At 55.3% G+C, this 12056-nt stretch overlaps 1 protein-coding gene and 1 non-coding gene across 8 annotated transcripts in view; both read left to right on the top strand.

Annotated features, from left to right (window-relative positions):
- The window catches only part of CHD3 (chromodomain helicase DNA binding protein 3), a 25095-nt gene extending 13039 nt beyond the window's left edge, over positions 1 to 12056 (top strand). For 3 of the 7 annotated variants that reach the window (XM_043475020.1, XM_043475019.1, XM_043475017.1), the window contains exons 16-40: positions 11 to 148; positions 408 to 529; positions 688 to 861; positions 992 to 1133; positions 1363 to 1494; positions 2102 to 2219; positions 2754 to 2878; positions 3056 to 3287; positions 3577 to 3743; positions 4216 to 4393; positions 4835 to 4900; positions 5355 to 5440; positions 5569 to 5702; positions 6258 to 6402; positions 6534 to 6696; positions 6811 to 6932; positions 7031 to 7166; positions 7278 to 7379; positions 7562 to 7693; positions 7893 to 8001; positions 8198 to 8330; positions 8506 to 8747; positions 9802 to 9965; positions 10180 to 10306; positions 10789 to 12056. In XM_043475020.1, coding sequence (XP_043330955.1) covers positions 11 to 148; positions 408 to 529; positions 688 to 861; positions 992 to 1133; positions 1363 to 1494; positions 2102 to 2219; positions 2754 to 2878; positions 3056 to 3287; positions 3577 to 3743; positions 4216 to 4393; positions 4835 to 4900; positions 5355 to 5440; positions 5569 to 5702; positions 6258 to 6402; positions 6534 to 6696; positions 6811 to 6932; positions 7031 to 7166; positions 7278 to 7379; positions 7562 to 7693; positions 7893 to 8001; positions 8198 to 8330; positions 8506 to 8747; positions 9802 to 9965; positions 10180 to 10306; positions 10789 to 11029 — 3630 coding nt within the window. In that variant the 3' untranslated portion in view covers positions 11030 to 12056. The remainder of the gene's footprint in view (positions 1 to 10; positions 149 to 407; positions 530 to 687; positions 862 to 991; positions 1134 to 1362; positions 1495 to 2101; positions 2220 to 2753; positions 2879 to 3055; positions 3288 to 3576; positions 3744 to 4215; positions 4394 to 4834; positions 4901 to 5354; positions 5441 to 5568; positions 5703 to 6257; positions 6403 to 6533; positions 6697 to 6810; positions 6933 to 7030; positions 7167 to 7277; positions 7380 to 7561; positions 7694 to 7892; positions 8002 to 8197; positions 8331 to 8505; positions 8748 to 9801; positions 9966 to 10179; positions 10307 to 10788) is intronic. The other 4 variants (XM_043475022.1, XM_043475018.1, XM_043475021.1 and 1 more) reach the window with 4 other exon arrangements.
- LOC122425693 lies at positions 5832 to 5971 on the top strand. The gene has a single exon (XR_006264970.1).

Genomic DNA, 12056 nt, shown 5'->3' with positions numbered 1-12056 from the left:
GTGTCAACAGAGGGAGGCACAGGTGAAGTTCCATGTTCTCCTGACATCATATGAGTTGATCACCATTGATCAGGCAGCTCTCGGCTCCATCCGCTGGGCCTGTCTCGTGGTGGACGAGGCCCACCGGCTCAAGAACAACCAGTCCAAGGTGAGTGAGGTACCCAGGCCTCAGAAACTTGAGGCTCTGGACTCTTACTTGCCCCCGTCCTAAAACACAAAGCTTGCGGGAACTTTCAGCAGCCCAGGAGGCAGTGCAGGAAGCAGTCCAGCTTGGAAATGGGGCAGGACTAGGGGTCTGAGGGCCTCTGATCCTAAAGGAAGTAGGAGCTGGAGGCAGGGAGAGCCAAGGGCCAGCTGCTTGCCACTGATGGGCCCTTTCTCCTGCCTTTCCTTGCCCCATTTTCTAGTTTTTCAGGGTCCTCAATGGCTACAAGATAGATCATAAGTTGCTGCTGACAGGGACTCCATTGCAGAATAATCTGGAGGAGCTCTTCCATCTGCTGAACTTCCTTACCCCAGAGAGGTTTAAGTAAGTGGTGGCTCAGGAGGGTCGTCTGCAGAGAGGAGAGGTGGAGGGGCTGAGAAGATGAGAGGGCAGAGGAGTCATCTAAAGTGAAGACTAGAGCCTGAGGTCAGGGGCAAAGAACCTAATGCCCATTCATGTTTTAATTTCCTTCTGGCTACTAGCAACCTGGAGGGCTTCCTGGAGGAGTTTGCTGACATATCCAAAGAAGACCAGATTAAGAAACTTCATGACTTGCTGGGGCCACACATGCTGCGGAGGCTTAAGGCAGATGTCTTTAAGAACATGCCAGCCAAGACAGAGCTCATCGTTCGCGTGGAGCTGAGCCCCATGCAGAAGTGAGATGCCGAGCGGGTTCCCTGGACCAGGGTTGAGGATGTGGTAACAACTTTCCAAGGGTCGGTGAAATGTAACCTCACAATTGCTTCCATTATTCTGTCTCTTCTGTGCACCTACCCTGGGCTCTAGGAAATACTACAAGTATATCCTGACCCGAAATTTTGAGGCCTTGAATTCACGAGGTGGTGGGAACCAGGTGTCGCTGCTGAACATCATGATGGATCTTAAGAAGTGCTGCAACCATCCGTACCTCTTTCCTGTGGCTGCTATGGTAGATATGGGAGCTGGGACGGTGAAATGCCTGGCTGTCTGGAAACAGGAGCAGCCAAGAGTGCAGGGCTGGAGCTAAGCTGGGAGGCCAGGGACTAGGTTTCTGAGAGGAGTAGTAATTGAAAAGGTGTGGAGCCTGGATTCGGGCTTCCAGCTTTCTAGGCGTCATCAGAATATGGGGGTGTGTTTACTGACCCTCTCCTCCTCCTTTTTCCCTGCCTTTTTTTCAGGAGTCCCCCAAACTTCCCAGTGGGGCTTATGAGGGTGGGGCACTTATTAAGGCATCTGGGAAGCTCATGCTGCTGCAGAAGATGCTGCGAAAGCTGAAGGAGCAAGGACACAGAGTGCTCATCTTCTCGCAGGTGACCCATGCCGGTAGTTCTTCCTCACCATCAGATAATCCAGTCTCTCGTTCCTGTGGTTGCCCCGGGATGAGAGGTTAGGCAGTCACACCCTTAAGGGTTTCTGGAACAGCTCTGTTCATCTTGGCCTCTGATCCCTGTTCTTAATTCAAGCCATTGGAAGCTGTAGTCCAGTTTCTTTAAAGCCAAAAGGGGAGAAGGGGGAGGGTGAGCCTTCTGCCTCCTAAAGGAGTCTCTGGGGCTGGGACTATTTCTTAATCTTCCTAGGGAAGGAAGAGAGTGCAGACCTTTTGGAAATCTGATGAAAGCTGTGGGTCTGCTCTCCGGAAAACTGCACACACGATGAGACAATCTTATAGATTTTCAGGGGGTTCATATATTTCCCTGCAACCTTGTCATGGGTGTCAGAGGAGAACCTCTGCCATAGGAGAAATGGTCTTGAATCGAGAGAAAATGACAGGATATCCCAGGAGGAGCTGGGGGTACATATGACAGGGTAGGGGTACAGGTGTAAGGACTGGGGTTGAGGGAGAGTAAAGAGACAGGACAGACAGAGTGCACCCCACTGCCTCATGGTTCTAGACGCCTGCCTCTTCTCTTTCTCTAGATGACCAAAATGTTAGACTTACTGGAGGACTTCTTAGACTACGAAGGCTACAAGTATGAGCGCATAGATGGCGGCATCACTGGTGCCCTGAGGCAGGAGGCCATTGACCGCTTCAATGGTGAGGGGGCCTTGGTCCTGCTGGGTGTGCACAGCCTGAGAGACCTGTGCCTGGGTCCCTGGGAGGGTGTGGGCCTGGGAGGATGTCAGTTACCTGGGCTTTTTCTTTTTTAAAAATATTTATTTATGGCTGTTTGAGTCTTCATTGCTCTGCTGGCTTTTTCTCTAGCTGTGGTGTGCGTGGTCTACTCTCTGGTTGCAGTGCTCTGGCTTCGCATTGCAGTGGCTTCTTTTGTTGTGGAGCACAGGCTCTAGGCACTCAGGCTTCGGTAGCTGCGGCATGGGGGCTCAGTAGTTGTGACTCCAGGGCTCTAGAGCATAGGCTCAGTAGTTGTGGGATCTTCCCAGACCAGGGATTAAACCTGTGTCTCCAGCATTGGCAGGCAAATTTTTTAACCACTGAGCCACCAGGGAAGCCCTCATCTGGGCTTGTGAGTTGAAGGCACTGTTGTTTGTAGTCAGGGAACATCTGGGAGCAGGTGGCCGGAACTGCAGGGTACAAGAAAGGCCTGATCTCCTAATTCTTGCCTCCCAGCTCCTGGGGCCCAACAATTCTGTTTCCTCCTGTCCACCCGGGCCGGGGGCCTGGGCATTAATCTGGCCACTGCTGACACTGTCATCATCTTCGATTCAGACTGGAACCCCCATAATGATATCCAGGTGAGAACTCCCCTCCTGGGGCCCCTTGGAGCAAGGAGACATGGGTATCTGTGCTGGGGTCAGAAATAAACCTCTTGTGGGGGAGAAGGCCCTTCCTTGTCAGCCTCTTTTCCACAGCATTTGGGGGGCTCTCCCCCACCCCTCCCCTGGCCCATCCCTACTTTCCGGCCCCTGTAGGCCTTCAGCCGCGCTCATCGGATCGGCCAGGCCAACAAAGTGATGATTTACCGGTTTGTGACTCGTGCCTCCGTGGAAGAGCGAATCACACAGGTGGCCAAGAGAAAGATGATGCTGACACATCTGGTGGTGCGGCCCGGGCTGGGCTCCAAGGCGGGCTCCATGTCCAAGCAGGAGCTGGACGACATCCTTAAATTTGGTACCGAGGAGCTATTTAAGGATGAAAATGAGGGTGAGAGCCTTTTCTGCAGCTCCCTGAAAGCAGGTCTCTGCTGTCTGTGAGCACTGCTGAAACCTCCCAAACAAAACCTCTCCTCTGCATTCTTGGAGGATGGCTGGCTCCTTTCCTTACCTGCGAGGTTGACATAACACACATCTCTGTAGACACCCAGGGAAGGGACCTCCTCCAGAGCTCCGTGGAAAGGAAGCAGAGGGAATGGCTTTCCCTGAGCTTTGTAAAGTGTTCCGCCCGAGGTTCTGATTGGAGCTCAGAGTCCACTCTCCTTCCCTGACTCCACCAGGTGAGAACAAGGAGGAGGACAGCAGTGTGATTCACTACGACAATGAGGCCATTGCTCGGCTCTTGGACCGGAACCAGGATGCAACTGAGGACACTGACGTACAAAACATGAACGAGTATCTCAGCTCCTTCAAGGTGGCCCAGTATGTGGTTCGGGAAGAAGACAAGGTGAGTGGCTTGGAGCCAGACACTGGCCACCCAGGGCCATCTCTGAAGGGTGGTGGCCAATGTCCAAGTAGGAGGATCCCCCTTCGCTCTTGTTTTTTTATCTGATCTCTCACCCCAGTGTCCAGCAAAGAGTGGTCAGTTGTGGGACCTCAGACAACTTGGTCTGAAGGATGAGACTGGGCACTGGAGAAAACATAGGCACAGAATGTAGTGATCAATTTGGAAGGCTGCCTTCTGAGTAGAGTAGGAGGGAGGGAGAGGGAACTGGAGGAGAGGCTTAGAAAAGAGAAGTAATGGGGAGGAGAAGCAAGTTGCAGGTAAGAGGTGAGCACAGCGTGCCACGTCTGGAGGATTTGTGTGTCTAGAGTGACGAGGTCTGGGGCGGGGCTGCAGCAGGAGAGCAGGGGTTTGTGGTGGTGGTGGGGCTGGGTAAAGGGGCAAGGTCTTCAGTGTGGGTCCTGCTGCCCTTCAGATTGAGGAAATTGAACGAGAGATCATCAAGCAGGAAGAGAATGTCGACCCCGACTACTGGGAGAAGCTGCTGCGGCACCACTATGAGCAACAGCAGGAAGACCTGGCACGGAACCTCGGCAAGGGCAAGCGGGTCCGCAAGCAGGTCAACTACAATGACGCTGCTCAGGAGGACCAAGGTGAGGACTGTGCTCAACAGGGGAGAAGGGGAGTATGCTGAGAAGGGGCTTGGAGGCTGGGGGCATTGAGAGGAAACGAGTGGCTGAGCAGTCAGGGCCTTCCCTTCTCAGGGGAAAGGGATTAGGACCCTAAGAAGGGTTACCAGGGGCTCCCCGGAGGCCAGGTGGATTTGCAGGTGACCTGAGTTCTCTCGCAGTTGCCGAGGGCACCAATGGACACCCAGGGGCCTTTGTTTAGAGTGGGTTATGCAGGAGCCAGGCAGTTGGGGTGAGTGGACCTGCTGTGTGGCCCAGATTGTGGGCAGCCCTCCAGCATCTCCAGGAGGGCCGAGGCCAGAGTGAAAGTGCAAAAGTCTCAGAGGGGAGGTGTCCAGGCAGAAAGGGCCCCACGTGGGCTTATCCAGGGAGCCATCACTGACCACTGAGCCCTTCTCCTCACAGATAACCAGTCAGAATACTCAGTGGGATCAGAGGAGGAGGATGAAGACTTTGATGAGCGTCCTGAAGGTGGCATCTGTTTTCCTGTCTTTCTCCCACACCTCTTCCCATTTCACTTCCCATTGTCTTTTAAGCCCACTATTTTTATACAGAGCACTCACTTGTAGGAAAAGTAAAGATTTCAGATAAGCAGAAAGGAGAAAATATCTACAATTTCGTTACTGCTAAAATTTGGAATATATTACCTTATAGGCTTTGACACCTAGATGAGAGATCAAGAAAGGTTACATCATTTTACATTTCCAGCAGTAATCTTGCTTGCATCAAATAGTTGCTACTGATTGTTTAGAATGACTTGATTCTTTTGGACCTCCTGGGTTGGTAGTTCTGGGAAGAAAATTAGAACTAGCGCCTCAGACACGACAGGCGTTCCCTATGTGTCTTGTGGACGTGGAAAGCTAGGAAAGACTGAGGGGTGGAGGACACGGTGGTCTATTAACGAGGGTCACCATCTCCCCACCAGGGCGTCGACAGTCAAAGAGGCAGCTTCGGAATGAAAAGGATAAGCCACTGCCTCCACTGCTGGCTCGAGTTGGGGGCAACATTGAGGTGAGAGCCGGCCTAGGCCCCTGCAGAGAGAATGAGGGGAGTTGAGGCTGAGCTACTGAGGGCAGAACAGACCAAGAAATGAGGCCCCAGCCATTCATCGTCCACTCCGTCCTTGCCCCCATCCTCAGGTGCTGGGATTCAACACCCGTCAGCGGAAGGCCTTCCTCAACGCAGTGATGCGCTGGGGCATGCCCCCACAGGACGCCTTCACCACCCAGTGGCTGGTGCGGGACCTCAGGGGAAAAACTGAGAAAGAGTTCAAGTGAGTGTGGGTGACCCAGGGCTGAGCTGGGGGGACGGGCAGGAGCTTTGGGTGTTATTTTCTTCCTTTTGGCCACCATATGATGTGACCTTACTCAACTGATCACCACGCTCCCTGCCAGACGTTTCCTGGCTCGGTTTCCTAGGGGGTGGGCTCAGCCTCTGCCACCTCCCCTCAGCTGAGCCTAGAGCAGAGAGGCCAGGCTCTCCCTACTGTGGGAGAGGCAGGTAAGACAGGAGCCTCACCTGGGCTGTCCTTGCCTCACATTCTTTGGCCACGATAACCCGGCAGGGGAGCTGGTGGGAAGGATGAAGATCAGACTGATGGTGCCTGAGAGTGAAGTGCCAAGGCCAGGGGGGCTGTGGGAATGTGGTGGGGGGCAGACGGGGGAACTAGGATTTGGGGGAGCTCATGATGGTGAGATTGAAAGACCCAGGGAGGAGCCCTGGAGGTACTCAGGAGCTCAGGTTCAGGGTTTAGTCATCCCTGTACCCCCTTCACTGCCCTTTCCCCTCCTAAGGTTCTCCTAACCCACCTCCCCCACATGCTTCTTAGGGCTTATGTGTCTTTGTTCATGCGCCATCTCTGTGAGCCCGGGGCGGACGGCTCTGAAACCTTTGCTGACGGAGTCCCTCGGGAGGGGCTGAGTCGCCAGCAAGTGTTGACCCGCATTGGAGTCATGTCTCTTGTCAAGAAAAAGGTATTGGTCTTCCCCTCACCCAAAGAGTCAGGTCGGCTGCCTAGGCCCCATGCATCCTCAGCCTTCTATCCCTGGCTCCAGGAGCCAGACTGAAACTGATCCCTGTCCCGCAACCACCCCGCACACTGCAGGTACAGGAGTTCGAGCACATCAATGGGCGCTGGTCTATGCCGGAGCTGATGCCTGACCCCAGTGCTGACTCCAAGCGCTCCTCCAGAGCCTCCTCTCCTACCAAAACATCTCCCACCACTCCGGAAGCCTCGGCTGCAAACAGTCCTTGCACCTCGAAACCTGGTAATCAGCTCAGGATGGCAGGAGAGACCGACAGGGCCAGTGTCCATCAGATGCAGAGGGTGTGGAACTGGGATGGGGAGTTTCTGCCTTCTTCACTCTGCCTTACCCCTGCAGCTACTCCAGCTCCCAGTGAGAAAGGAGATGGCATAAGGACACCTCTGGAGAAGGATGAAGCAGAAAACCAGGAGGAGAAGCCAGAAAAGAATAGCAGGATTGGGGAGAAGATGGAGACAGAGGTGTGTGGCTGCCTGGCTTCCTTGGAGGCAGTGGCAGGGTCTTGGAGGCGGGAGCCTAGAGCCCTCCAGGTCATCCTGACTCTGCTGTCCTCTTCCAGGCTGATACCCCCAGCCCAGCCCCATCCCTGGGAGAGCGGCTGGAGCCAAGGAAGATGCCTCTAGAGGATGAGGTGCCAGGGGTAACTGGAGAGATGGAGCCTGAACCTGGGTACCGGGGGGACAGAGAGAAGTCAGGTGGGTGCATGGCCTGAAGTGTGATGGGGCTTAGAATGTGGGGGCTCCCTCTTCTGGGGTAAGGGGATGAGGGTGACATCCTCCCTTCCTGTCCCCTGCCCCCTCCCACAGCCACAGAGTCGACGCCAGGAGAGAGGGGGGAGGAGAAGCCGATGGATGGACAGGAACACAGGGAGAGGCCGGAGGGGGAAACAGGGGATTTGGGCAAGAGAGGTAATGGGTGGAAGAATGGGGCCCCTGGGTCCTTGAGGGATTGGGGGAGGTGGAATCTGGGGAACCAAACGCCTGGGTCCCGGGTGGGTAGCTCTTCAAGGGCCTGTACAGTAGAGAGAGGAGTCCTGGGACCTGGGTGGAGACTGTCCCCCGAGACGTGAGCTCTGCCCCGTCTGCCGCAGCAGAAGATGTGAAAGGGGACCGGGAGCTTCGGCCTGGGCCTCCTCGAGATGAGCCACGGTCCAATGGGCGACGTGAGGAGAAGGCAGAGAAACCGCGGTTCATGTTCAACATTGCAGATGGTGGCTTCACAGGTGGGGGGCTCTCATTGTCTCCCAATCCTAACTTGAACCTTGTTTGTAATTAGTTTTGTTCCTGACCCCTCTCTTAACCTTCCTCTTGAAGAGCCTGTGGTCCTGTCCCCTGTTCACTTCCCTCCTCTGTACCTATCTGTGGGGCTGGGCATGGTTCTCAAACCCCTGATGCCATGTCTATCCTCTCTCCTCTCTGCAGAGCTTCACACGCTGTGGCAGAATGAGGAGCGGGCAGCTATTTCCTCGGGGAAACTCAACGAGATATGGCACCGAAGACACGACTATTGGCTCCTGGCTGGGATTGTCCTGTATCCTTTGATACAAATACGAGGAAAGAGATGTTTTCTCCACCTGGAGTGAGGAGAACCACAGAGAAGAGGAGTCCATCTCTAGGGAGGGAGGCCTCATGCCACACTTTGGAGCAGTCAGGCCAAAAGGAAGGTGTGTGCATAGCCCCCACCAGCCTTGTTAAGTTCCTTGATGGTCCCCTTCCTTCATCGGCAGCCATGGCTACGCACGGTGGCAGGACATCCAGAATGATGCTCAGTTTGCCATTATCAATGAGCCATTTAAAACTGAAGCCAATAAGGGGAACTTTCTGGAGATGAAAAATAAGTTCCTGGCCCGGAGATTCAAGGTGAGGATGAGGGTGGAAAGGAACAGTGTTGAAGAGGGGTTTGAGTCAGAGGTAGGACCAGATCTGGTTGGAAGGTAGGCAAGGTTAACACCTTGAGAGCCAAGGCTGGGGGGCGTGGTGGGGGGGGGAGTTGTGGGTCTACTCCCCCAGGACTCAGCCCCTGCCTGGGCCTCAGCTCCTGGAGCAGGCGCTGGTGATTGAGGAGCAGCTGCGGCGGGCGGCCTACCTGAACCTGTCACAGGAGCCGGCGCACCCCGCCATGGCCCTCCACGCCCGCTTCGCCGAGGCCGAGTGCCTGGCCGAGAGCCACCAGCACCTCTCCAAGGAGTCGCTGGCGGGGAACAAGCCGGCCAACGCCGTCCTGCACAAGGGTAAGGGCCGCGGCGGCCCCGCGCGGGGGAGGGCCCACAACGCTGCGTAAGTCTTCACCCCGCACCCCTCAAAATCTCCCCACCCCTCCGACCCCTTTACCCTCTGAACCACCCCCCTCTGACCTCTAACCCCACCCTGACCCGCCTGGTACCCCCTCGGTTTTTAGCCTCTAGAAATTGTGCGGCCAGCCCTTATCCATGCCTAATAGCATTCACGTCAGTGCCCAAGAGTGGGATCCCCCAACCCCTTGACCTCTCCCATCTCCATGAGACTGTGCCACATACCCTCCATGGGACGGAACTTCTTCACTGACCCACACACCCACCATACTGCTCATAGCACCCTGTCTGGGGCCTTGGCCTGTATATAGTCCACAAAAGTTCTTATCCTGCGTCCCACAAATCACATTGCTCACATCTCGTTCACCCCATGAGGCAGAAACCACTACCATCCCACCCTCTGACCCTACCCCATGAAATTTCCCTTTGATCTTCAACCCTTCCTCCCAAATCCTCATGCCTTGATAATAGATTAAGTTCTGAAGCCCTCTAACCATCTAACCCTGTCTGATGTAGTGACTGACTCCTGGCCCCTTAAGACTCCTGTTCTAATTCCTTGAACCTGTAATGCTGACCCTCTAACCTCCCCCCTCCCCCCGACATAGTAAAACCTTGATTCCTTAAGTCTTTGACACCATTTACCACCTCCCATGCCTCCTGACTATTTCCTCCCCATCATCCCCAACCCCCAAACCTCCCTCTTCCAGTATGGGATGTTCTGACAACTCCCCGCCCCGTGTTTTCCAATGTCCTCCCTGTCTCCCTTTTCTCCATATTCCCTTTTCCTTCCTTCTCTCTCCATCTGTCCTTTGTGGTGATCTGGTCTCTCTGCCTCTTTTCCTGACACTTTTTTTTCCCCGAGCTGCTCTCTTTTTCTGTCTACTCTTGTCATTTTCTTGGTCTCTGATTCTTCGGCATCTGTGTCCTCTCTCTCTCTTTCTCTTTATCTGTCCGCCTGACTCCACATCTCTTTTCCTGGCTCCATCTCTCTCTTTCCCTGTCTTTCTCTTGCCCTTCTTTCTCCGTGGCCCGGGCCCCAGTTCTGAACCAGCTGGAGGAGTTGCTGAGCGACATGAAGGCGGACGTGACCCGCCTGCCAGCCACGCTGTCCCGAATACCCCCCATCGCAGCCCGCCTTCAGATGTCCGAGCGCAGCATCCTCAGCCGGCTGGCCAGCAAGGGCACGGAGCCTCACCCCACACCGGTAACCCTTCCCCCGACTCCACTTTCCCTGTTGATACTCCTGCACATAGACGCTTCCTTCAGAATCCTATACAGTGTGGAAAACGCCCGCACACACTCCTCAGTGTGGAGTCCCCCTGCCTCTACCATACCCCCCAGCAGCTCTGGATTTCTCCCCTACAGCTTCTCCCTCTCAGGCTGTGGCCCCTCTAACTTGGGCTCGCTCTCTCTTCCAGGCCTTCCCCCCGGGTCCGTACGCTACACCTCCGGGGTACGGGGCGGCCTTCAGCGCCGCACCCGTAGGGGCCCTGGCCGCCGCAGGCGCCAATTACAGCCAGATGCCAGCAGGGTCCTTCATTACAGGTCAGCTGCTGACTTCCCGCCTCCTCCTTGTTGCCCTCTTCCTTTCCCAAGCTTCACCCCTGCTCAGCTGCCCTTTACTTGTCCAGCCCATCTCACTTCCCTGGATGTGCCCAGGGTTTCATGGAATGGAGTGCTTCTAGACTTTATTTTTCCCATCCCTAACTTCTCTTCCATCCCCATCGTCAGAAACCTCATCAGGGCTTTACTGGTTCTGTGGACTAGTACCTGAGCCGCTACCTCCTAGGTTACTTCAGAGAGAGTGAAATCAGAAGGGGGATATAGTGAAAGCTGGAGCACGAGTCCCATCACACACACAGTGGGGCGTCTCAGGAGAGGGGTCCGCCCTGCTCTTCCCTGCACACCCTAGAAAATTGGACCTGGCGTGAGGTGACCTAGAAGTAAGAACATAACTCTGGTCAGGAAGCAGTGGACAATGGGTAGAGAAGTAGGGATTGATCCTTCCTTACCCACTTCCCAAACAGCCGCCACCAACGGCCCTCCAGTGCTGGTGAAGAAGGAGAAGGAAATGGTGGGGGCACTGGTGGCAGACGGGCTGGATCGGAAGGAGCCCCGAACCGGGGAGGTGATCTGTATAGACGACTGACCGGATCCCAGGCCTGCCCTTCACCCAGGTCCCGGCCCCGAGGTCGACCCCCAGCTCAGGCTCCGGGGCCTGCTGCCAATTCTCCACCTTCCCCACCCCTTGGGCCACCACTGGGCTAGGAGCCCCTCTGCCCCTCTCTACAGTTCTCTTCAAGAAGGGCCCTTGTTATTCTCCATCCCATGCACCTTTCCCACCGCGCTTTGAAGACTGTGCTGGTGAGAAGGGGTCTGGGTGGAAGGTGGTGAGCAGGGTCTTCCGAGTACCTTTATCCCCCACTGCCAAACACACACAGCTTCCCAATAAATGGTTGTGGGGAGGAGAGAGGTGGAGCCTCCCCAGGTTTTACTCCTGCAACATCAACTCCATCTCTTGCAGAAGTGGGGGGTTAGCTTTGCCTGGCCTCTAGGAACTTGGTGGGGAAGAGCTTTGAAGAGAGGCAGGTGACTTTAGAGAGGGGTGACAATGAGCCCTGGGAAGGTGGAAGAGAAGAGGAGGGGCGGCTGCATGTTTCCTTCCCCTCCCTCCCCCCAGATGGAGGGTGGAGCAGTTACCAGGGAGGGGGTCCATTGCTGTTCAGCCTCAGAATAAAGGCGCCGTTCACTGGCTCAGTTACCTCCTGCGTACCGGCATCTTGTGTTGGCAATCTTCCCCCCTCCCTAGGGACCAATGACCACCCCTGCAAAGAGTAACATTTGGGTGATACTCCCTTAAGCCAAAGAGGAGCTCCCCAATCTGTTCTAGGGACCCAAGTAACCTAGAAAGGGTGGTAGAGAACACAATGGGCCAGACATGGGGGGAGCCCCCAGTTTTGGGGCTCAGGTTCTTGGAGGATTTCTACCTTCCCTCCTTAAGACCTCGATGTGGACTAGAGTGGGTCAGGCAGGGGGCCTAGTCAGGGGACCACCTTGCCTTCAAGACCAGAGCAGAATAGTGGAGGGCAGGCTGGGGAGACACGGGCACACCCTCCTCCCCAGGAGGGGCTGGGGAGAGTGGCAGTTTGCATGGCGAACCCCCCACTTCCTCTTTGCTCCCCTTCACTTTCTGGCTGCCCCTCTCCCAGTCTCTTCACACCCACTCCGGGCCTGTCCCAGTCCCCTCTTCTGTATCAGGTTTATTGGTTGTACATATAAATTATACTTTCCTTTC

The sequence above is a fragment of the Cervus canadensis genome, chromosome 1 (genome assembly GCF_019320065.1).
Source record: "Cervus canadensis isolate Bull #8, Minnesota chromosome 1, ASM1932006v1, whole genome shotgun sequence".
NCBI lineage: Eukaryota > Metazoa > Chordata > Mammalia > Artiodactyla > Cervidae > Cervus > Cervus canadensis.
This window is presented reverse-complemented; position numbering and strand designations above follow the sequence as displayed.